This window comes from Fopius arisanus, unplaced genomic scaffold (genome assembly GCF_000806365.1).
Source record: "Fopius arisanus strain USDA-PBARC FA_bdor unplaced genomic scaffold, ASM80636v1 scaffold00015, whole genome shotgun sequence".
NCBI lineage: Eukaryota > Metazoa > Arthropoda > Insecta > Hymenoptera > Braconidae > Fopius > Fopius arisanus.
In genome coordinates this window covers 1,244,670-1,270,033 of record NW_011887754.1, presented here as the reverse complement: position 1 = coordinate 1,270,033, position 25,364 = coordinate 1,244,670, and the positions used below count along the sequence as shown (strand labels likewise).

Genomic DNA, 25,364 nt, shown 5'->3' with positions numbered 1-25,364 from the left:
CAAAGAGAGCCGTGCCTGGCGGTACTGCAATACCAGGACAACTCGTGGTCGACTTGGAGCAAGCTCCAAAAATCCACCTTTTTCCAAAAATCAGTTTAATATTCTGGCACTCCAATGGAGTGCGTATCAGATATTAAGCTGATAAGAACAGATACTACACTTTGATCTTAGCTCAATGAGCCGAGAAGCGATACTTTCCAGTTGTTTTCGATTCGATTTAACACGTTTGAAACCATATTCGACTTGGAGAAAAAATGCGACATCTGTGACGGAGATCCGAACTTCGACTTTTCGAATTTCACCGGGAAGCACTCCCCCCACTGGCTCTTGCCGAGCCTCTTCTCTTCGCATTCTTTATTCGTTTAAATAAACGATTCAGTTAGATTTCATTTTGAAAATACTGAAAATTGAAAAAAAAAACGAAAAAAAAAATTTTTTTTTCGAAAAAAATTTTTAAAAAATCGAAAAAAAAAAAATTTTCCCCCCACTTTATTCATTAAGTTTGACATTTCGCATCAGCTACTTTTTACATTCACTATCGAAATTATTTACAGGGAGCGTTCGGTCTATCACCGCGATTGCCATTAAAAAATGGAAAATTTCGCAATTTATTGCCTAAAAAACCCAACATTTCTGTAAAAATTTTTTCTGAACATCCAAAATCGTAGGGAGTACCAGGTAATTCCTACTGGTCGTAGGGCATACCGGGTTCTTTCTACGATCAACAGATGTCGTGAGGACCATGATTTTTGTAAGAATCAAAAACACCCGCCATGCAGACCGGTGGTGGGGAGTCCATAAGTTCAAGATGGCGTGTACTGTCAAAGTATTTTGACTTCTCCACCGTCACCCATTCGCATGCGGGTGGGAAAAAAAAAATCGATAGTTTTTATGGCCCCCAGTCATTCCCGTCGAAGGGATGAGAGTTCTAACGTTTAAGGTTAGGGTTAGTGGACTCTGACAACCGGTCCGACGTGCCACACTCATGCAAACAGTCCTCCAAAACGCCGCATTTAACAACTCCCCCGTAATGTATATCACACTATGGCTTCCCTCGTGTCGTGCAGTGTAAACAGTGTAATTACAGAAAAATAGATCACGAGCGATAATTCCATAGAGATCTAAAAAGTCCTCCAAGAGTCCCTAAAACAATCACTCATTATCGCAGACTATTTGCTCAACCAATGACCATCAAACCATCAACCCATCAAAAAGGTCCTCGATCTCTTTCCCGGAGTAGCCAAAAATAGTCACATAATCGTTCTTTGTTTCCCTCTGAAATATCACAGTGAAATATTCAAAGGGAGTGCATCATAAAATGAGACATTAACCCTTGATCCGGAAAAAAAGCGTGAAAAAAGGGGGACAAGTGCAAGAGAGACTCAATTCGCTGTGGATGGATTCGATGGTATGGCTGATACAGAGGACACCTAAAGGATGTCACAGACAGCAGATGCTGAGAGTGAGGCGGGCTCCATTTGCGACGAGGAGAGAGTGAGAAAACTCTTTCAGGCCTGCGACGGAGACGGGGATGGTTTCATCGATAGGTAAGACAAACTAAAAAGCTCCCGTTAATAAAAAAAAAAAAAATGTCTCGATAATAAATCAACCGTCATACCATCATAAAAATGCAATGGATGATGCGAGGAATGGGAAACTCATTGGGAATTCAATCCTCGCTCTGGATTCCAAGGAAACTTGGTAAGTTGGGATCCAGGCCAATTAGGTGAATGGTCAAGTACTTTGAGAGGGAGAAACTGAGTCTTAATTCACTCAGTTTATTTTTAGGTTTCTCTACCTGGTGAATTTTGACAGTGGAAAGGGCGAGGGCATTCAGACAAACTCGGATTTGTACAGTATTTTGTGGGCTGGGTAATGAGATAATGTTAGGGTCGCCTGGAGGATAAAACGACAGGTTACAGCATCCGGTATTCGCCACTGTTTCTCCTCTGTCTCTGTTTTGTAAAGGGGCTGCTCATGCGTGCGTCCGCACACGCCGGCTATTGACATTTCAAAATACCCTGCGTCTTGCTTTCACCCTAATGTGCCTCCAGACTTTTTAATTTTTGAGCAAACGTCGTTGCTCTTTTAATAAACTTCCGGGGAATTGTTCTTTCAATCAATCAGAGGGGAATTTTTACTTCTCGTGGAATTAGCACTCGACTACTCGTGGATTCTTTTCAAATTTGTTCAATTGTTCAATTTCAGTTTAATTTTATTTTATGTGGAAATTTATGGACATTTTCAATGGACGTTCTTGCGCTTTTCGTTGATTTCGTAGCGAATGAGTAGTAGATTTGATAAAATATCTGAGGAACACCATTTTTTCTCCCGATTATTCTGAGCAGCTGCTTGTACATAATCCTTGACTATGTGTATTGGGGTTGCGGCACCCAAAGACGAAGGGTGGACCAGTTTTTATGGCCAATGAGTCACGCAATGTCTCCGGTTCCCCTCTGCAGTATCAGAAGAATCCAGTTTTTTTTTTTTCATCATCCACTCGAGTCTCTGTATATGCCACTGACTTTGAAGTCAACTCGGTGCTAGAGTTTTGAATTTAACATCATGGGAGTAAGAAGAGCCGGAAGTTCTCTTATTTATGTGCAAACGAGCAAAAATTTATTTCATCTCTGGAATAGTCAAAAGATTTACAGGAAGGAAATTGATTTTGAAAAAAAAATGCCGTCGCTTTGGGCTTCGCGTCTTTATTGAAACCTCCATTCGATAATTCAGAACGATATATTCAAATTCTTCTTTAATCTTCGAAAACACCTTCCCCATCCCAGAGGAGAGTATCGGTTTCTCATCCCCAACACACACGAGTAAACTCACCATTGTTACCTCCTTTGACTCCACATCCTCAGACTAGATTTTCTCTCATCACTCCATACGTACCACACGTCTCGAAAAATTTCCCAAAACCGCGGCATTCAGCACAATTGCCCATCGCAAAGAGATACCTGAAACTGAACTGAAATCCCTCAGTAAACAAATACCTGCGTAACAAAACCAAAAGTAAATATCCACAAATGCGTAATTAAAATCGCGAATGAGGGTGCATGAAAGCGATTTTTTAGATGCCTTGATCAAGGGGAAAAAAGTGGCACAAAGAGTACAAACGTTGAAGTGAAAAGGCGGAAAATGTTCGGTTACACACGGACAGAGTAAGCGTTGGTGGTACTCGAACGTTGATTTTTTTTTTTTTTTTTCATTCACAAAAGCACGTTTCCCATACCGCAGTGAAAGTTTCGTCTCTGGGCTGTTCCTCTCTCGTTTTGCCTCTTTTATCGGGAAGCCCTCGTTGGTGGTTGGCACGCACAATACATCCGGAGACCCGATGAGTGGTGCATTGTTAACGGTGTAAAACTGCCGGCGTCGACAACCCCATCCCTCCACCTCATCCGATCAGTTCTCCAGCTCTTGTATTTTTTTTATGATGACTCTTCTTTTTCTATCAATTTCTCTCTTGAACTGGAAAACCTTCGGGGATGGGGCTAAAAAATTCCCATTGGGTACCGAGCCCTTGCCTTTAATCTATCATTCATCCAATTTATTCAGATCATTGCAATGCCAACAATTTCAATAATTCAATTACTCCTCTTGTTAATTCATCATCGGGAATTTTCCATTTTTTACAATTGAATGCAACTGTTCTCTTCTTTTTTTACAAATATATGAATCGAATGATTTGAAAAAAAAAACATTTCGAGATAATTTTTTTCATTCGGCGACTGCTTTCGAAGTGTGAACACACCTCAATAAAATATAATTCAAATGCTCTTTCATAAACATTTCATTTATTTATTAATCTGGCTTCCAATGAAATCAACATCTCATTTTTTGTCAGTTTTAATTAATTGGACCTCGTGTCATTATAATTTCATTAATATAAGTAATTGAATTATTTATCTTTGTTGTGAATAATTGCGGTGCGTTGGCGATTTAATGATTGAATTTAATTTCTATTGCTGAACCGAATTATTTCGTAATTCAAAGGAGAATCTAAATAATTAATACCACATTCAATCAGTTCTCCCGCCAGTCCTCTTAATTATTCAAAAATGTGATTAAAACACATACAATTAAACGCTCAATAGTTTCAATAATTCACGCATTTTCTGTCATTATATTGAATAACTTTCCTGACAAATGAATAAATTCGCGAGCCGATGGGATGCCCATAATTTTCCCCTGATAAATGCATTTGTAACTTCGAGAAATGCTTGCACGATCGATACGATACGATAAACCAATTCCGAATGCTGATAATCCAGTTTCATAACGGTCGAAAGATAAATGATGAAACGCACCCGCAATGACACGATCGAGTGAAAGAAATAAAACTATCCATTGCATTAGCGACTTTAGAGGAACAAGTTGGAGTCTGGGTAAAACGTTTAGCTTTCCCACGGAGTTGCAATGGCTGTTGGTAATTTCCACGAGTTTTTCCCTCAAAAGTGCGAAATAAATTCAGTGATACGGGGTACGTTGAACTGTACGGGTATAAAATAACGTGCGTTGGAGACAGTAGCATTTAAACGCCATCGAGTAGATTGAATAATCGATAGCAGGCTTTCAGGGGAATTGATAAATTTATGGTTGTGAGTGATAATTGAAACCCCAAACAGAATGGAATCTGTGATCAAGTCATGGGAGATCAGGATCATTGACCGATTTAATCATCGCAGACACAAGTGGATGGAAAAAAAATGGTGAATGAAATTATTTTAGCAAAATCGATATGAAACGAGAATCGCTTGAAAATGTAATGGAGACTGATGGAGACTGTAATGCAAACTCATACCCGGGGATTTCATCGATTTATCGATATATTTTAAAACTATTATAAATTCCACGGTAATTAGGGGAGTGACGTTTAATTCTCAACCGTCAAGCTACCGGCGACACCATTGTCACACAGCAGATGAAGATACGACAGGTCTTGCCTGTCCTTTCCTCTGTCCCTGCCCATTCCCTCCACTCCCTTCAGCATCAGCCTTCATCTGCTCCTCGACGCTTTCATCAGAGACACCCGGGTATTAAGAGAAGCTCCTTTGATGTTGCCTCTCCTTTTTTTTTCATGATCAGACATCAAACTGTCGTCGCATCACCGACATAAAAAAAATAATCCTCCAACTTAATTTCTACATTGTTGAGATGAATTGTTTAATTCTGTTTTGAGATTTCAGTGACGAGAGAAATGAATTATCTGGATTTTTAATGGGTGCCGGGTAATTCCTTTAATCTGTCATATCGTCGAGAGGTTTTTCGTTTGGTCCATGGATTTTAATCATTCGGAATACCGCATGATTAAAAATCCTGTCATTTTTATTTATTTATTTTCACCTTTTATGTGACGAGTGAGAAATTCATATTTACAGTGAAATCCAGCAATGACTTGTTTCTCCAGTTACGCGTGTTGGATGTAGGCGTTTGGCGGGTGTGAAGAGTTTACACACGAATTACGTCGTCGTAGCATTGATTGCATCGCGTTAATCACGTCGACGCTTGGATTTTAACGATCGTCCCTCTTTCCACACCCCACTTCACTCTCTAACTCTTTTTTGTCCCTCGTTTTCGTCTCTCACTCTGTCTGAATGCAGACGATTTTAACTCGTCGAGTAATCATCGTCAATAACCTGGGACTGGAGTCAATGTCATGTGTTGACCGGAAAATTATCGGAATTTGGCTGATATATTTCAGGAAGTCGACCCGGGATTTCACTGGCAAGCTGAAAAATTTTCAAATTCATCAAAGGAATGTATCCGATCGGTAATCCCATCTAGAATATATTTTTACAATCATGAAGACAAGAAAATAGAGGAATGAATGAGCTCAGAGGATCGGTTCTCAGTTGACTCCATTCTTCTGCTGATTTGCCTACTCCATGCTAAATCCCACTTTCCGTTCAAATACTTTTTTTCCTTCAACTCTTCTGTTCATCCCTGTAGACCCTGTTGAGTAGTAGAATTCCATTTTCCCCTTTAACACAAACGTCTCTTTGTGCTCCACGTGCGCAAGACTCAGCCCATCCAGGGACTGCGTTCGATACTTTTTGATATCTCCATTCCGACGAACCATCGAAGGTTGAGATAGCAAATACTGGAGTTGAGTGACATGAATTGTTTGAAGGAGTATTAGGACCACAATACGACAGTTCTGGGGGCACAAAAGGGTTTTATTTTTTAAAATGATGCAGAGGGCTAAATTTTAGGCACTCCATCTCGTATCTTTATAGTCTTTCATGGAAAAGTGGAGTCTCAATTTGGCAGTTAAGGCTCTTACGCTTCGCTGCTTGTTCTTGACTGTTTACCCTTTCTACCATCCACTACACTTCTCATTCTAACAAGGTCCAACGAATATACCATGCAATTGCACTCGTGCACAGCGTCATTCTGAAGCACGTACCCTAACTCACCCCCCGATGTGTTCAACGTGGGTATTTTTTCGAATTAAAGTCAAGTTGTCATGCCTCGTTACACGTGTCTGATAAATCTCTGACTCCAGCCATGATTATTTAGTAATTATCATGGCCATTGGGTGACTTGGAAAAATTCTCAGTCAATAATCCATTATTTAAAAAAATTGTATTCTGTGACTCGTGATTGATGTGCCATAAATTCATCCTCACACCCTCAGATATCCTCACATATCCTCACATATTTTGGCTCTCATCTGACCTCAATGGTTGAATTTTTGAGTGAATTATTAAATTACGGGTTTGGAATGAATTTGGAGAAAATGGAAATAATTCTTGAAATATTGACATCATTGAACTCAATGCGCGCCTCCATTTCTAGTTAATCTAAATACTGGTCTTACCGTTGTTGCAATTGATTAATTGACTTCGGCTATTCTGGGAGAGGAGTATCAAGTTAATTGGTGAAATTATTTTATCAGTTTTTCATGAAAATCTCTCGCGACGCCGGCCCGTGAATTTTTAATATAAACTCGACGTGAAACCCGTCACATCCAGCATTCCCAGATAGCAGGTAGGATTGACGTCTAGCCCTTTCGGTTTATCAAGTCATGCATTAAAAATTTCACACTCCTCACGGTGCGGTTAGCAACATCTATTTCCACTCTGGAATTAAAAACTTTGGGGCTTGGAAAATGTCGAATTAAATTAGTTTTATTGAGTTATTATCAGTTATCCCCAGTTCCTCGTATTCTCCGTGACATTGCACTCTGTGAATGTATTATTTGATCCAGCATTAATTTTCAATCTTCGATTGGCATTTGAAAAAATAAAATCAACTGTCCATATTTGCATATCAAAAAAAATATATGGATAAATGTAGAAGGTGGAGTTCAGTATATACTATCATTTTTAATGATATTTTTAATTATGCAATTCGTGTTAAACTCCTTTAATTAAATTCTCATGGACATTTTCCTCATTTAAAATTCTGGATTTTCATCTGTTGTGTTATAGTCAGGACCTGTTGACTGTTTGCCGCGAGCTGAACCTCGAGAATTCCGTGGAGGAGTTGATGAGAGAACTTGGTGCTGATGAAAATGGCCGTATATCCTATCAGGAGTTTCTCAGACGGCGTCTGGCATTGAGACCGGAAATCGAAGCACTGAGATCGGGAAAGAGCAGGACGAGTCCTCATCACACCCACACACCAGAGTATTTACCAACCAGCAGTGACAACAGTCTCGGTACAGCACCAAACATTTTCCACGTTTTTTTTTTACTCTACCTCCTCCCGTCGTTTTCGTCATTTTTTTTATTACCTCAGTTTCTCTTATTGCATCAACGGATCCCAGGAAAATTGACTTCCTACGCCCTTCGGTTTCACCTTTTTTCCCTCCGTCGAGACAAATGTAATTCCCCGTGGGTTCAAGAGAGATGGGGGAGTTGATGAGAAATTTCAGCTTTCCTTTGTCGAAGCATTTTTTATGCCAACAAATTTCGGCGATTTTTTATTATCTTTATTATTACTCCAACGTAAACTATCGAGAATATCAATGACACGATTGAAGTGAATCGGATTAAATGTTAAAATAATGATGTTTCGTGTCACCAGGAACGGTTTCGGGACGCCATGAGAGTTGGGAATTCGACAGTGGAGCACGTGATTTGTCACCAGAGCCTCACACCCTCCAAAAACTCGTGGAGGCAGCAGCTGGAGGAACTGGAAACATGCTCGACCTCGCCAACAAGGTAAATACTCTTTAAAAATTTTTGCATAACCAAAACAAATACTTGCCCCACACGAAAAACGTGAGAAATCATAACTCTTGGTTATTTCGAGACGAGAAAAAATGGTTTTCCACTCCGAAGGTGTGATTATTCACCTGAACCCATCGCCGCAATACTTTCCTGCTTCAATGTTATCTCAAGAGGGTGATTTTTAATACTTACGCTTTAACAGTCCCATAAATAATCCCGATAATTCGGTTAAATAACACCCACGGACTGCCGCATTATGATTTCACTGTGAATTGGTCACTTTATTCACCAACTTTCCCTTTTGTGCTCTCCACAATCGTTAGAATTTTATTTTTTATGGGCCGACAGCTTCCGACTATCCACTCACCATGGGAGAATACAAATAATAAACCGTGGTTTATCCTCGCCATCTCTCACCTCGAAGTACCGAGAATGCAATGCATAACTTCAAAGACGAGTAATGACACTCTGGAATTTCGATTATTCACTTCCTGTCTGCAGAAATTCAATGAAAAAATGTTAAACAATTTCGCACAAATCGTAATCCAGGAAAAAATGACGAACAATTTTGAATCGCACGAAAGGAAAGTTCTCTGGATTTTACAGTCTTGCTCGTAGTCTTCTTTTTCGGAATGCGAAGAGAAAAAATAAAAATATCCGAGGGAGAATAGAATTATTATTTCATTTTGGTGGGTGGTGCCTCGGTCTTCGATAAAACAAGGAGAAAACAAGAAATGGAAAAACGGGTTAGAAGTTTGTTTGAAAGAAAGCAGCCAAAGTAGCATGAGTACTTGTACCATCTCCATGAATAGGACGAGGATATCAGTTTCCCCGAAACCTTGGAATCCACCTCACGACGTCTTTCTCCCTCGGTGGCGTTAAACTTGTCCAAGTTTATACCACGAAATCGATTCCCTCCTGGGGGCTTTGATGGGTCGTGCTTTCAACTCTATTGAAGTGAAGGAAAAATGATGGAAAAAAAAATTTTGTGGAAAAGAGAATGGACTCTCGAGGGCACAAGTTACGAGGAGGCAGACGTTTCAGAATTTGAGTTCCAGTGAGTTTAATCCAGGGGAATAATCAAGGGGATAAGTTTGTCTTTCATACAGTCGCCAGTCATCGTGTTGAATACTTTTAACGAGAGTTCTACTTACCAATACATTTTCTCTAAAAAAATATAAATAATAATACCGAATTTTCCATATAATATTATTAATTCCAAATAAAATTCGTATATTTATGCAGAATGGTTATTCTGACTGATTTATGAAGAATGTTCTGCTCTAAAAAATAAAATAAAAATGGTAGAACCGAAAGAGTCTGAAGAGGGGTACGTCGACTGACATCTTATTTTTCTCGTCACTTTTCCGGGTGAAAAATTCTCCCATTGAGAAACAAAAGCGTATGAAAAAAAAAATGCAACATTTTTCCTCCCCACGCTGTCCTATTTCAGTGGTATTTACAACTCCTTCACTCTATTCTGGCTTCTAGTCGTTGTGTCGCTGGAATTTTCCCTCATACCCCAAAAAAGCCACCTTTTCTCGTCTGGCTCCGTCTCGACGGATTCCAACGACGCCTTCTCCCATGTACATCGGCTTTTCATCTCACCCCACCACCCTGTGAAATTCAACCCCTCTCTCTTTTTCCACTTAAACCAAGTTTACCACCAAGTTTTCTCGCGCTTCCTTACCTCCACTGGAGTACTAAAATGAACCTCAGAATTCACTCTCAATTGAGTTAGCTGGAGAGTTGGCTTGGTTTATCAAAATTCAAGGAGATATTTTTCTGGGAGCTTTCGCTGGATAAAGGGCTCACCTTACTCCATTCATCCCAATTTATTTCCATATCCACTTATCATATTCGTAAACACCAAAACATTCCTCAATAAAAAATAACATAATAATTGATTCCATCAATTAAACTCCCTCAAATATGGAAAATATTTCAAATTAACCCATTATTTAAAAAAAATCAAATAAATGTCACCAATATATTTTCAATAAAATCTTCATAAAGGATTACCAATAATCAATTTCAGCGCGACAATCATCTCTCGAAAAGAAAAGGTAAAAATTAAATTAATCCATTTAACCTTCCGCTATCTCCTCCTAAAAATTCACCGAGCCGATGAATCAAAATTGATATCGAGTATCGCGATAATGGAGAATATATGTAGGACAATAAATAAATCGCACCACTAGACCGAAAATGAATCGAAAAGTGCTGAAGGCGAACATATCGGACCCTATCAAACATTTCTATCGCGGTTGCGCTTCCCATACATACTATGTATATGCACATATATATATATTGATGACTGGCGCCGGCTCTTTCCACGCCGCCCCCGTTTTTCGCCCTATGGCGAGAAGATGTGCGCTGGCAATACGAATCAGTCTGTCACCGGACGCCGGAGTGCGCGCGCTTTAAATCGCTATTCCATCATTTCAAATAATAAACACTCCAAAAATCAATTTACCCCATTCATCAATCACTCTCACGCAATTAAACCCGCGGAAACTAAAAAAAAAAAATTAAAACACCTCGACGAGAAAAAATAATTCAGTGTAAATAAATTCACACGTGAAAATTTCAATCGATCAATCGAAATTTTTTATTTTCATTGAAAAAAGTTATTGCTCCGGCGAATATTTATTCAATCATTTTTATTCATCATAGCTATGGAAATTGAAATTAGAATAATTGATATTTGAGTTGGGAAAAATTGAGTGCAGATCAGATAATGGGAGACACGTGTTGATTTGAATTGATTGATCTGGAATTTTTGTGTTGGAGGAAATTAAGGAAAAAAAAATCCAGTGTAAATAGGGAGATAAAAGAGAAATACCCGGGTGGAGGGGAATTAATTCATTGGAAAATTCCGTTTTATTGGGAAAAATCCCGGTAGATTTGTGATGTTTTGGGAGAGATGGAAAAGTTTTCATACAATATTTGAATTCTCCATGGTCGAAAGAGCAGGATTGCTAAACGTGAAAATAATTCGTCCAGCAAACGGTCCACAAACTGTCCCTGGCTCACATCCAGAGGATATGCCCATGCCCGTAAAACAATGCGATTCATTTAATTTCCATTAAACCCTCCCTACACCCACCCATGTCCACCCATCCGTCGTGCACTACCCTCACCGGCTCCACTCGGTCTGCTACCCTTTCCCTCATCATTTCTCCTTCTCCGTCTGTCTAGGAACTAGACTATCCCCTACTTCCATTCCAAGAAAACTAAATCCCGATATCATAACATGTGGCGTATGACCCCGTTATTCCATGGATAAGTCGATAAAACGAATGAAAACGGGAAGATACCAAATATATTTGTACCCACAGTCATGAATAATTGATATATCTTGGGAATTCTATTCAAGTCGGAAATACAATCTGCAGGAAAATCCCTGGGAATTCTCTATTTACCGATGAAAAATTATTCATCTGATTTTTCTGGGACGCATCAAAAATTTTAACGATCGATTTGAATTTTTAATTTCTTGAGAATATAATGTACATTATAATCTCGAGGGAAATATTCCCTCCCCGTACTCTCGAGAATCGATTACAATTTTTTCTTCTTCCACCGTGAGTTTCTCCTCTAATTTATTTTTTTTCATAACTTCCAACTTCTTATTTCCATCTTCGTATCCATGGAAAGGAGAAAGACGTGGGCGAAGTTGCGTTCAAGTGTCTGGAAATCTCGCCTGTAACTCGATTACATGAGAACCATTTTTCCATCCTCGAAATGCAGAAAATAATCCAAGAATTTATCTGCCCCATTAATTATCATATCTCGAAGCTCTTGAATATTTTCTGATATTTATCTACCTGACGATATTCAATAATCTCTTTCGATTGCCCGACGCGTCCGCTTCCTATTGAATTTCCTGGCTATGGAGAAGATATTTGTAACCCAAAATAGAAATTACAATTCAAGAGACAGCGGGTAATAAAAAAATTTTAAAAAACCAGCCGGCATGAATGAGAATTAGAAGCCATGCGGTTTAGGGTTACGCTCAACGCGTGCACGGCAATCAAGGAACACTAATTACCCAACCAACTGCCCACGTTATATCGTACCCCTCCGTTAAAGCCAACGGGTAATTATGCATTTATCAATTTTGGTTTAACAACTAGACCTCCCACCTCTGTCCTTTTACTATCGACTGCGTGTGAATCATAAGATAACGGCAAACCAGGAAAACATTAAAAAATAAAAAGACTGAAAAATAGTATAATCAATCAAGTTGTAAAATTCTCATTCATTCCCTCCAATCAATGAATGCATAAAAAAAATCATAGCTCTAGCAATAAAAGAAATGGGAGAATTAAATCCATTAATTTGCATTTGTAATTGAATTAATGGATCGACTATAAACCAATGATTGATATTAAAGGGTGGAAACCTTTTTCATAAAAAAAAAACGGACAAAATGACTCAGACCCTTACGATACCTTTGAGACAGGGCACGTCCGAGCTGTTGCTATCAACCACAATGTGCAAACGATGTCCAAGGGTAGATAAACCCGTTGGTCTAGCACGTTTCAGGAGCGGATTAGTTAATCTATGATCAAACCCAGTCTTATCTCCTCGAGACCGCTGTTTTTACTCGTAGCACACATGTCCTTGCAATCGCTCCACACAGAGCAAAATTTATACTTCAATTCACCCACGCCTTTGACAATCGAATTCTCACCCATTTTCTATTTAAATTAAAAATTCCCAATCTCAAGTATTTATCATCCTAAAATAATTATCAGCCAACAATGTCAGTCTTTTGATAACGATAATCCCATAGAATAATGATAAAATAATTATAATTATGATTTTAAATACCGAGAGTGGATCGAAAAATGGCAGAATGATCATGGAATTTTTACTAATTGAATAAATAACTTTAATAATTGCGTTTCTTCACGAGAATGTCAGGATAACTTTCCCGATAAATTTTTCAGTGAACATATTCAGCCTTGACTAGCTTGCGTGTTGCACATGCAGATGTACCTTGAGCTCATACTTAACTATCGAAGTATCAAACATTGTAATAGATGGATTATCGTACTGATTCTCTTTGCTTTGTAATTCTCTGAAGGCCTTTGAAGAGGCGGCACCTCCCATAATATTCGGTAATATTTATAGCTGTGCCCTCGCCCACGGGTTATGAACTTCCCTGTCTCGTGGGACGCTATGGTATGCGAGATTGTATCATCCTCCTTGTTAAATTGATCATGCACTGTTCTTAATTATAGACTTCTTAATCGGATCGAGAACGTGACGTGTTTTCAATTAAACGATGGGTGGAACGCTCTGAAAACTCAACTTTTCATTTTATTTCTGATTGCAAATGCCATTTTTTTATACTTTGGAATTGGGAGGGTGTGAACATTGCATCGATAAATTCTGAGAAATACGTATTTACAAAGAGATTATTGAAATTCTTCACGGGATTACCTCCCCCCCTCAACCATTTTAATTATAATCTTAATTTTTCACTTGCAATTACGACGAACTAAACTTTTGGGCCATCTCTTCAGAACTTTCTAATTAATTTTGATTGGAAAATTTAATGATAGCAGTGATTAATGACTTGAATGAAGAATCATCTTTTCCCTCTTTGCATCGAGCCAAGACGGGGCTTAATCGATGAATTTATCCGTCAGTTATAAATATTCTGGTAAAAGTGTCTAGCCCCACCTGTCTCTATTCTTACCCACGACTTCGCCATGTTTCTCTGAAAATCTAATTAAAAAATGGGATTTTTATCCAATAAACTGGCTTCTCTCCTCCAACATAACGCGACTCCGCCCAGTGAGTAATTAACCCGTTTAATTAACGCCCTGGGAGAACGTGCCAAGGCGTCGAGGATGAGTTTCCTTTAACGATCTATCAAATACTTCAGCAAGCACACCCGATTTTTCCAAAAAAAAAAAAACGCATACCGAGGAATCAAGATCATTTCACGCTAGAAACACGTTCCCCTTCAAATGATGTTCAGACTCGTTTATAGTGAATAATTTTTATCGTCGTGAGGGATTGAAAGGAATCATTAATCTGGCACAAAGTGGAATGCAGCTGAATGATGGAGTTATACAACCCGGTTGTCATTTAATATCCCATAATTAGAAACTTCATAATTAACATGGTCTAGTATTTTAGAGGCAGATATCGTGATGCCGAGACTGGAGTATCAAGGTTTATACTCGAAACTGCGTAATCGCTATTAATTCGCGGAAAAAAAAAATTCAAATATCACTCTATCAATAATTTAAATACCCAATAGCTTTTCCCTCCAGACGAACAACTTCCTGTCGATTTATTCAGTTCTACAATTATTTATCTCTGATAAAAATATTATGAATTAATCAAATTGCACCTGTAACTCTATAAAAACATTTTTGAAATGCCATAATAATAATTACCACGTCCTCAAGTATTTTTTTCATTCATGGTAAAATAAAAGTGAAAACAAATAGACTCGAGTGGAGAATTAACGAGCGAGCAGGAGGGCTTCATTAAAAAGCTGAAAATTACTGGAATGCACATGTTTAAAATGATTTTCATCTCTGAGAATTAAGTTTTAACACCGCTGCTCATAATTTGTGATAATCCAGCTTTCCCTCTAGTCGCCGACTAGTATTTCAGAATTTTTCAATGCTAATGCCTCCATTTACATTTTACATTTTACATTTGACGATTAAAAAAAAAATACGGCACTTTATTCTGTCGTGACGCGAGTAGCTCTTTGGAAAATATTTTTCAGTATCTGTTTACTACTGGCAATATTCACCCTGGGGGATGGGGTGGGTGTAACAAACCCAAGACGCCGTCAGGATAATCTGGGTCGTCTGTCCTCCAGACACCCAGGAAACACCGACGGATTTACACTTGGGACGATCCAATAATCTCCCTATCAACCCATCTAAAAACAAATTTCCCATCGGGGGTGACATTCTCCAGACAAATTGCACTTGAAAAAAAATAATAAAAAATTCACAATAAACTTTGACCATTAATCAAATTAAATGAAACATCTTCATTCACATCTTGTTGTAACTAATTAATTTTAATTATCAATCTTCATCTTGATATTATATTATAATTAACATTTAACCAAGTATATAAAATATTTTAAAAATAATGTGCACAGATAAATAAATATTTAACCGGGAAATTCATCGGGAAAAAATCCTGGAAAAAGTCATCTTTCATAATTGATGAAAATGTCAGTGAACAATTTCTTATCTCGCGTCTAGATTTAGAAGCCCCACGAGACGCAAAAAAAATCCCTGGATTATTTAATGAAAAAGTAATAAATAAATAATTTGTGAATTGAAGTGGAAGTACCCAGTGACTCAGGAATTTTTTTCAAACTATGAAGCGTTAGTGAAGAATTAATCAAAGTGGCGGGCTTCACATTTTCCCCCAGCAATGGCTCCGTGGCGTCTTCCGACTGCTACGGAGAACGTTTTCATCGTCACCAATCAATGACCAACAATATACCGCGTATTCACACAGTACTGACTAATAATCATCGAGAAATACCACCTAAAGATATTCTCGATGCGCCACCGAGACGAGACGATTTGGTCTACGTGCACTGTGCAACGACCGAGGATGAAGTTGATGAAGACGAGGAAGAGAATCATGCTGTTTCAATTACTCGATCTTGGCTGTGTTGTCCCAGTGAAAGAGAGAACGATCGAGCTGTTCCTATCCACGTACCAACTAATGGACAGAATGTGAGTTCAGAGTTCTTTTTAGTGGAAATGGGAAAATTGAAAAACCACTTCCCGAGAAAGAAATCACTTTCTATTTGCGATGATGGAGACGTTTTCAATGTCTGCTCGTCAATAAAAGGAGAATCCAACAATGAGGATTTTTTTACAGGCATTGAAAATAGAGAAAATTGAAAAAAGCTATTTATCATTATACTTTTTTGTATAATGTACTCATTTTTGATGAACGAACGAACGAATGAAAAAGGAAAAAAATACTCAAAACGAAAATTCAAAACTTTTCGGATTTTAAATTAGAATTAGGGATCGCTTTGCTATCCTTGTAATGACGTTTTCATAAACAAATCTTTTTTCGTAATAAATCGTTATTAATTGAGAAGATTAAGATATTCTCATTGGATATAAAATATGGAGGCATTAAAATTTTTTCAACCATCAAATTTTCTACGATTTCACTTCCACTCTGATTCATGACGACAGTCATCACTGATTTTCATAAAATCCGCGGATTACCGCGATAAATCGAAATATTCTCTGTCGAAATGCAACAGCGACAGGAATTATTCCCCAGAAAAATTCATAAAACCTTGAATATATTTGAGAATCGCTTCACTATCTTTATAGACTTTCCCATAAAAGATGTGTTCTCCTGAGAAATCGTTCTGTTATTTAAGGGCATGAAGACATTCTGGATGTAATTTTTTATGGATAGGATATGAGGGCTAAGGGCACATTCTTCTGTAAGATAGGAAAAAAGAATAATTGCCATTAAAGTTGGTAAGAACTTGGCTTATCACTTAACTGAACTAGATTCTCCAAATGAAGATCCACCCCCATAAAAAAGAAGAAGCTATAACAATTGCGAAGCCCCCATAAAGGAAAATGTATAGGTATCACTGGGCTATCTTTATTCTCACATTTCCCTGAAGCTATCTGACGTTCACTGGGTCTGAGGGCATAAAAGTACATCTTGCATTGAAGAAGTAAGGGCCCACCTCAAGTCTCACACATAACGCGCTCCACTTTGTGCACACAGTACTCACCATTAAAGGCGACGATCTGGGTTAATGGCTTTTTCCACTGGAGCATCTTCTTTCTCCTTCGATATCCTCCACCCCGTGTAATTCTTAATTCTTTCTTTGGCAATTCGCCAACAACCCAAGCATTCCCCGAATTTATGAAATAAAAAGTTGAAAATTACTGACGGATGAAGACCTTGCGATGGCTTTCACCGGAGGGGAATGGAAATAAAAATGTTTGGAGAAATGAATGGATGAGGAGAAATGAAGACAGGGGGATAATGGCAGGAGGTTGAAGTCTTTGGTGCACTGACCGCCAGCTATTTTGATTGCTGAGCTCCAGCAGAAATTTCTATCCAGCTCCAGTGAGCTCACGGAAGCCCAATGAAATCATCTTCTTTATGATTTTCTTGTGCTCCAACCGAGCCATCCATCTTTCTGCATTTTTTTATGTTACTGTATGATTTATCATTCTTCCGGAATGCTACCCTTGCTCCACCTCTTCCAGCCAACGAATAAGCCCTCGGGGTATGGGCACTGGGTATGAGAACAATTTCATTTATGTCAGCGAGAATATTCATTTGAATCGGATGAATATTTATCACGAGCTCGGGGCACTCAACGATTTAATGAATTTATTTGGTTGATGGATTCGAGTGACAATGTCACGTGTGGGAAAGCTTTTTCATCTTGTCACCTCGAAGATATTCCATTGAAATTTTCCAGTGTAAATCCAACGAAACATCAACGAGAATATCACGAATAAGGTCACCATCAAATCGCAACAATATCACGTGACATTTGCACTGACCTTGTCTCGATAGTACGACGCATCAGGACGACGAAGAGTAATTGGATATCCAGGGATATGGCCTTAGCAGGCGGCAATTTACCAGGGCATGTATATGTGGGTCTTCTGTTTGCCCATTGGCAACACCCGATGGGACACATCCACCTCGTCCTTCAGACGTCTCTCCATTATCCAGTTTTCAATCTATCAAGGTCTCTTTACACTGGGAATGTCATGAATTCATCCTGGAGAATTGTGAAATTGGTTTGGAATTTTTTTTTTACAGAGAAAAAAAAATTGAAAAAAAATTGAAATTCCCTCTGTACCTGTCTCAGAGAGACTCTTTGAACCCTCCAGAGTTGACGTGCCCTAACTGATACTCGAGGACAACCATCAATGCACACTCATTCGGTGTCGAATTATTTTCAGCAATACCAATCGAGGTTTAATTAATTTTAGAACGAATTTTCACTGAAACTATATTTATTTTTCTGTTGTTCCTAATTAATCGGTATTTCGGACTGAGAGTGAGGGATTATTTTTTGCCACAAGTTGGAACTGGGTCTGTACCACAGGTTCCGGAGTTGCATCTGGGTGGAGCCATCACACAGGGTCTACCATCTGGACAGGGTGGAGCTTCATTACAGTTTTTTCCAGGGAGATGGATATAATCATCCTTCTGGGCGACGCAGACCATCGAGAAGGCGACCAGAATTATGGCCAGAGTCAACACGACTTGTTTCATTTTTTCGGGCTGGAAAATCAAATAATTCTGAAGAATTCATTCACGCAAAACTCGGAATATGAAATTACTCCGTCAATGATATAAAAATATTCGAAAAATATTGATTTTGGATATTTAATATTGATTTTTAAAATGGAGAGAACATTTTCCATGAATATTATTATTTTTCCCAGGCCTATGACATTTTACAATGACGGGATAAAAATTCTACTGTACTTTTGTGGCAAAAAAAAAAAATAAGTCACTCCTTGGCGACTTTCCTATTGAAATTATTGACGCGTTTTTATCACTGAACAATAATCGTTTCCTACAAAGTCCCGATGTTATCCAAGTTGGATAAAAATTACTCACTTTTTACCGTTCACCAAGTAGGTCAGACCTCACAGAGTAATCAATAATATCTGAATTGCGGAGTGGTTCATCGTTGCGTTTTTATCGGGTTGCCTCCTACTTCCAAAAGAATTTTCGCATGACGCAGAACGACCGACACGCTATGCTGAAGGCCAGAATCATTTACAACTTCTTCCTCGCATTAGTTTATTTCATTTTATTTTTTGCTTGTTTGTCGTTGATCATAACTCTCGATAAGGCGTAATACCTGGGTGTAGACAATTCCTGTAATTGAGATGTATCGGATCCGCATTGTTTTTTGATCTGGAGCTGTGAGAAAAGGAACTCGAGATTGAGGCATCAATTTTCGTTAATTTGAGTAACGCCTCGCACCGGAAGCTCATTATGCAATTTGCTGAAGGCTCATTTGAATTTTATTGAGCAATTTGTACATAAGAGCAATCTTGAGAATATGATCATCGTCCCACAAGGAAAATACTCATGGTTTCTCGCCAATTAGATTAATCAATGTATCATGCCATTAATTCAATTGCTAAAAGGCAAATGGTAACAAGTCGCTTTATTTAACCGTCCAATTTTCGACGAATATCTCTGAATCTAAAAAAGTGAGCGAATTTTTGCAAAAGACCTTTATTGTGATTCTCGATCCACTCTGCAGATAAGGTCCTGATGTAAATTAGGCTAGCTCAATTAGATTCGGAGGTATTCCTCAAAAATCACTTGACAGCATGAAAAAATTTTCGGATATAATTTCATTGGGGCTGTGATAGCTTTTTGAAGGGAGTGATTAATTTTTTTTTTTGCCAGCTTCATGCGGCAGCGTTATCATCCTTGAGATCAGAGGTGGCCGAGCTGAATGCCCGTCTTCTGTCGGCAACGAGGGCAAAAGAGGCTGCAGAAGCATCACTGATAAGAGCGGAGGCACAGGCAGCTAGGGCTGAACAGAGATCTGAACAGCAGTCAGCCAGGCAAGAGGAAAGACTCACTGAGCTTCACTCCGTCATTGCTGAGCTTGGGCGACAGTTAGAGAGACACAGGGCAACAGTGATTGCCGAGGAGGATGAGTCAGGCACGTGTTTTTTATCTTTACTCATCTTTTTTTAATCTCTCACTCTTTCAATTGTTCTCTGTGCTCCCAATCCTAGGGAGCTTGGGTCGAGGGGATATTAAAAACTGGGAATTCTGGAATTTCTGGCAGCTCGACAAAAATCCAAAATCATGAGATTTGCTCGAGCAAAAGTACCAGATACAACGGCAATTGTCATTTAAATAATTATTCCTCCAGAGGTAGAAACGAGTAGAGATGCGGAGGGATCGATAACAAATCCAGTGGAAGAATCGGAAACTGGTGGAGACATTCAGGGAGATGGAGATCGTACCCTGGGCGATGCGGACTCCAGTGAGGACAGAAGTTGTGGAGATGAGATCTCAACTCGTCAAACAGAGGTAAAGCTTTGAAAAACCCGACTGGAAAGTTCTATTTATTCGTCATGGGGGGAAAGAAAAAGAATGAAAAAGAAAACAGTGTTTTTCTTTGCCAAACAGAATGATCGAGAGCAGCTGGACAGCCCTGCGGCTCTTCCCACCCCCGAGCCAACCCAGCAAGCAGCCTCGTGTCAGAGTGTGGCTGTTGCTACACTCCAGGAGGAGGTTAATGCACTGAGAGCTGAAATTGCTACTCTCCAGTCTCAACTTGCGCAATTCAGGGGTCATCCTGGGCAGAATAACCACTCGGGTCATCACGGCAGTAGCGATTCACCCCGTCGGGATCACAGGGTACGCCCACCTGCTTGATTAACTAGTTTTAATTGCGCAATCAACGACCAGTTGATTGCATAATCCTGTCTCTCAGTGGACAACGCTCACGAATGGCTTCTATCATGAATGATTTTAATCTGGGATTATACCCCAATTTTGCCCATCGAAAAATATTGAAAAAATAAATCCTGAAATTATTTTCATTTATTTCAGATTTCTATTTGACGATTCAATTATTTTTTCAATCAATTCAATTTATTGTCGTTGAATGTCAATTTGTATAATTCCAGAGAGGAAATATTAGCTCTCCGGAGCCTTTGACTGCCCCCTGCTCGCCCCTCCTACCCCCTCTGCAAACCCCTCCAACGAAAAATCTCTCCCGAGAGGAAGTTCCAGTACTGAAAATGGCGGAGAGGGTGAAATTGAGGAGAACGGATGAAAGACACATCACTGGACCTGACATAACAAATTTGGGAGTTTGCTCGACTATGGTAGCTGAGCACTTGGTCTCCGATCTTCTTGATCACTCCAATCTCCATGAACTCAACGGCTCCGAGAAGCAATTTGAAGTGGAGACCGAGAGATTGAACAGCAGACTGGAACATGCCAGAGCCAACAATGCTGTCCTTGCTCTGACCCTTCACGAGAGTAAGGCTCAGTGTGACAGGTAATTCCATTAAACATTGAAGAACTTTTTTGTATGTCCTCCGATATTTTCCCATCAAATTATATTTCTTCAAACTATCGATTGGAGACAGAGCCAAAATTCCAGAGCCAAAATTTTTTTTTCATTCGACTAATGAATCGATCAATCGATGAACTGCCCTCAGGTTGAGCCTGCTCGTTGGAAAATACGAGTCCAACGCCACAGCCCTGAGGCTCGCTCTCTCCTTTTCGGATCGTGCCATCGAAGCCTACGATGTCCTAGTTGCATTATTAGAAACCGAGATTGCGTTATCGTCTGACAGGAACAGTGTTACCATTGATAATCGACGAACAGCTGAGAATGTCGCTCACCATGTGCTGAAGCGGCTGGAAAATGATTGTGCAACGCTTGGGGCACCGTGGGAGGACAGTATTATTTTATCAGACGAGTGAGAATTTTTTCTATTTGATATATTAAAAGGATCAATGGTGCATATTTCAATTGGTGCCTTTGAATGAATAATGAATGATGATAAAAAATGTTTTATTCAAAGCTCCGAGATTTCTTGGTCAGTGGACGAGGAGCAACGACTCCGTCGTCACATTTCCAAGCTGAAGGGTGACCGAGCGATGGTGAGATCAACAGCAGTGGAATTGGAAACAGTTCACGTGGAGCCAATCAACTCCAAAAATACAATTTCCCTGGCAGAGGCTAGAAAATTGGACCTCGAGACAGCAGTTCTCATGCAGGAGCTCATGGCGATGAGGGAGGACAAGGCAGAGCTTCGAGCCCGGGTATTTCTCCTCGAGAAAGAACGTGCGACCGTTGAGCTCAAGCTGAATGCACGGGATGCACAGATTGCAGCGCAGCATGCTGCTATTCAGCATCTCCAAGGGCAGCTGACAGACACCGAGGCCATGCTGGCTATGGCTGGGAATAAGGAGAGGGTTGTCAGTGACTGTGAGAGTGAGGGCATGGAGTCAGAGCTCATTGAGGCTTTGGGGAGAGAAGCTAGACTCAAGGATCGACTCCAGGAACTTGTGGCGACTCTGGAAAAAGTCACGAGGAACTCGGAGTTGCGGCATCAGCAAAGTGCTGAACTCGTTAATGACTTGAAAATGGCTAATGGGTAAAATTAAAAAAATCATCACCGCAATCTCTGTATTTTTTTAATTTTTCTTCTAGCCTTCTAATTTTTTGTTGACATGAATTTATTTTTTGATTTACAGAGCCCTTGTGCAAACACTAGATAAATCCAAAAAGAAATACCAATCGAGACTGAAGAAGCTCGAGCAGCAAATGATAGCAATGGTGGAGAGGAATGCATCTCAGGTACATAATGACACTCAATAAAAAAACCTCACAAATATTTAATTGTTATTAAATTAAACATCATTTTTATTCAGACACTTCAAAAAAACAGACTACCACGTTCTGACAATATTAAGTAGTTTGTGGTTCTCTCCTCCTATTAATTTCCTCTTCGACTAGTTTATCGAGGTCGTCCAGTGGTCTATAATAAATGTGAACAGTCTGAGCCCCTGCAAAGGCTGACAGCATCGCAGCTGTCAAAAACCTCAAATAAACGCCCCAACCCACCCCTGAAGGCATGTTTCCGATCAAAAGCCGTCTCTGCCACACAGAATAAAATCTTCACTTCTGTTGCCTTTCCTGGATCTCGAAAATGTCACTTAATATCTCAGTTTTTTTTCCACCAGATCACTCCAATCAATCCACAAATAACTTATTCAACTGATTCTTTACACTGAATGGTGCAACCTCTCCTCGACGATTTCCTCTATCCTCTTCTTCTTATAAGTATTATAAAAGTTAACCTCTCCAATTTTCCAATTGATCATGGAAAACTCCAAGGCAGCTCCTGCGATGAAAAACACAGGTAGAAATCGATAGACACCGAAGAATCGTTTTCCAGGAAACTTCTTCACTAGTTTTCTAAACGTTTTACTGTACAGTATCATTTGTCAATGATTTTTTATAATTTTTTATTCAACACGAAAGTCTCAGCGGGTGGAGTTCGTTTTACAGACGTTGCCATCTTGAATTATGATTAACGCGCATATTCCCTGCGCACGTGAATATAAAAATACTATCAATGTCAATTAATTACAAAATTATATTACTTTCAGATAATAATTGTTTATTTTTTTTCATTCATTCATTATTTTATTAGTAAATCATTCTGATTATTAATTGCGTGTCGTGATATTATGATATTAAAATTTTTCAGGTGAAACTGTTGAAACAGAGAATAGGGATGCTGGAGGAGGAGGCAGTTGGGTACAAAGGAAGTCTTCCCCTGCAGTCCCAGAGCTCAGGTGCCTCTGAAACATCCTTATGACACTCGTCAGATCGTGACGATTCCCTCGGATAAGATCTCATAACTCATACTTTCCAAATAGTCATGTAAACCTCGCCTAATCAGGATTGAATGTATTTTTCTACTCAATCAACGACACAGAGAAATGCTAAAGAACAAAGAATTAAATCCCAGAAGCAGCTTATCCGCCTAAACGACTGAAATGAGAGAAAATCCCCGCTTTCATTGTACCTCGATGGTATTTAATAAGAAATGGTGCGAGTTTTGCAGAAAGAATTATAACTAATAGATTTTTTTATTCTTTGAGTGAATCTAATGAAAAGAGGCATTCGCCAATCATTTTCTAACGATTAAAATTCATTTCATATTTATTTCAAATCGTTCATGAAATTTTCTTTGTAAAGAAAAATGGATATGAATTTTGTGATTGGCGTTGAGAATTACTCTTTCGATTTCAATCAGTCAAAGAATTTTCTAGCTTCTTGTCAGCTGTATAGCAGTGTTATGTAAATATGTATATTGTAATCGAGGCAGAGAAATGAGTGATACATGTAGAGTTATTAAATAAATCGTGCTTTATTAATTTTTACCGTCTTATTCACATCCAATATTTTTTATTTCCCTTATCTAATTAATTTGGTAAAATTCCTATTGAAGGGAGTCACATGGATTAGTCCTGCGGATCGACATTTCCAATTCCTGGGGCTTCTGCTGCACTCTCCTCGGGAATGTCTGGCTGGAGTGCGTCTGTAGGTACATCAGTCACTTCGAATCCCTCCTCTTGATGTGTCCTGAGCCTCTGGAGTTCTTCCTCCAGGTGGGCACATGCCTGTTCAATTTCATAATTCTTTGACACCAGACCTACCCACTGGGCTTCCAGGGCTCTCAATTTCTCTCCTCCTTGGGTCTGCATGGATTTACGCTGCCAATTAACCTCTTGGATTGTTTTTCTCAAGGACTGGATCAGCTTCTGTGCGTGGCTCACCATCTTCACGAGAATTTCCAGGTGAGATTTCCAGGCCTCACATCCGTATTCCATCATCAATTCCAAATTACATATTCTAGAGAAGAGAGAATTTTCCATTTTCAAAATTTCGTATTAAAAAGTTCCGTAGAGAGTGAAAATAATTTAAGAGTATATTTCAAAAATGAGGTACGATAAAACGATATCGACGAGAGCAGATTAATTGACTCGATTATATTTGATTTTGTCTCAAAATAAATCTCACCGGGTGGCCTGATGTTCCAATTGTGCACTGCTGTTATCTACACTCTCATTCCATGCTGCAAGGTCATTCATTTTTCCTGGAGGAGGTGGAGGAAGTTCGTATCGCTTCATACTCAGCACCTCCATGGGAATTCGATTTTGCATTCTCTCGAACTCGTGTTTCATTACATCAGTTTCGAACGCTGAAATATTCAGGGGTGGAAGATGCTCCAGGTAATTCTTCGTGGGTCTGTACCTTCGTGTCTCCTCCTCGACCATCGCCAAAGCCTATAATTTTATCAAAACAAATGGAAGTGGCTTAACCTGAAAATTAATAATTCAAGTTAACTCACCGCTTCTCGGACTCCTGGTTCATCGTATCCCTGGTCTATGTAAGGAAGTGCATCGACTACCACTTCACCAGCCATTCTTTACTAATTACCGATCAAAAATCGATTTCTAATTTACAACACTTAGGAACATGAATAATTGTTTGCAGGCGTAAACAAATTGGCGCAAAAGGTGAAGGATGCGTTCTCATGTGAACGTCCATGACTCCGGGGTATGCCGTATGCGTATTTGAGCCGACTT

General features: G+C 39.2%; 2 protein-coding genes and 1 long non-coding RNA gene across 5 annotated transcripts; 1 reads left to right on the top strand and 2 right to left on the bottom strand.

Annotated features, from left to right (window-relative positions):
• The first annotated feature begins 828 nt into the window (after positions 1 to 828).
• LOC105263566 (colorectal mutant cancer protein) lies at positions 829 to 24,153 on the top strand. 3 transcript variants are annotated; one of them, XM_011299839.1, is made up of 11 exons: positions 829 to 1,547; positions 7,437 to 7,666; positions 8,035 to 8,171; positions 19,632 to 19,893; positions 20,110 to 20,270; positions 20,370 to 20,600; positions 20,873 to 21,249; positions 21,413 to 21,676; positions 21,782 to 22,357; positions 22,458 to 22,560; positions 23,477 to 24,153. In XM_011299839.1, the coding sequence occupies exons 1-11, from the start codon at positions 1,438 to 1,440 to the stop codon at positions 23,585 to 23,587; spliced, it is 2,562 nt and encodes an 853-aa protein (XP_011298141.1). In that variant the 5' UTR covers positions 829 to 1,437; the 3' UTR covers positions 23,588 to 24,153. The 3 variants fall into 3 exon arrangements, with proteins under 3 accessions (XP_011298141.1, XP_011298143.1, XP_011298142.1); XM_011299841.1 differs by lacking the exons at positions 829 to 1,547; positions 7,437 to 7,666; positions 8,035 to 8,171 and adding exons at positions 10,588 to 10,744; positions 15,437 to 15,922; XM_011299840.1 differs by lacking the exons at positions 829 to 1,547; positions 7,437 to 7,666; positions 8,035 to 8,171 and adding exons at positions 10,588 to 10,744; positions 15,331 to 15,922.
• Positions 15,945 to 18,263, bottom strand: LOC105263565 (uncharacterized). Its single transcript, XR_891906.1, has 3 exons — positions 18,055 to 18,263; positions 17,750 to 17,973; positions 15,945 to 17,475 (listed from the first exon to the last, which is right to left on the bottom strand). It is a non-coding gene; the product is annotated as an uncharacterized lncRNA (long non-coding RNA).
• On the bottom strand, positions 24,141 to 25,355 carry BCAS2 (BCAS2 pre-mRNA processing factor). The gene is made up of 3 exons (XM_011299843.1): positions 25,127 to 25,355; positions 24,796 to 25,061; positions 24,141 to 24,627 (listed from the first exon to the last, which is right to left on the bottom strand). Exons 1-3 carry the CDS (start codon positions 25,199 to 25,201, stop codon positions 24,237 to 24,239), a joined length of 732 nt encoding a protein of 243 aa, XP_011298145.1. The 5' UTR covers positions 25,202 to 25,355; the 3' UTR covers positions 24,141 to 24,236.
• Positions 25,356 to 25,364: the final 9 nt, after the last annotated feature.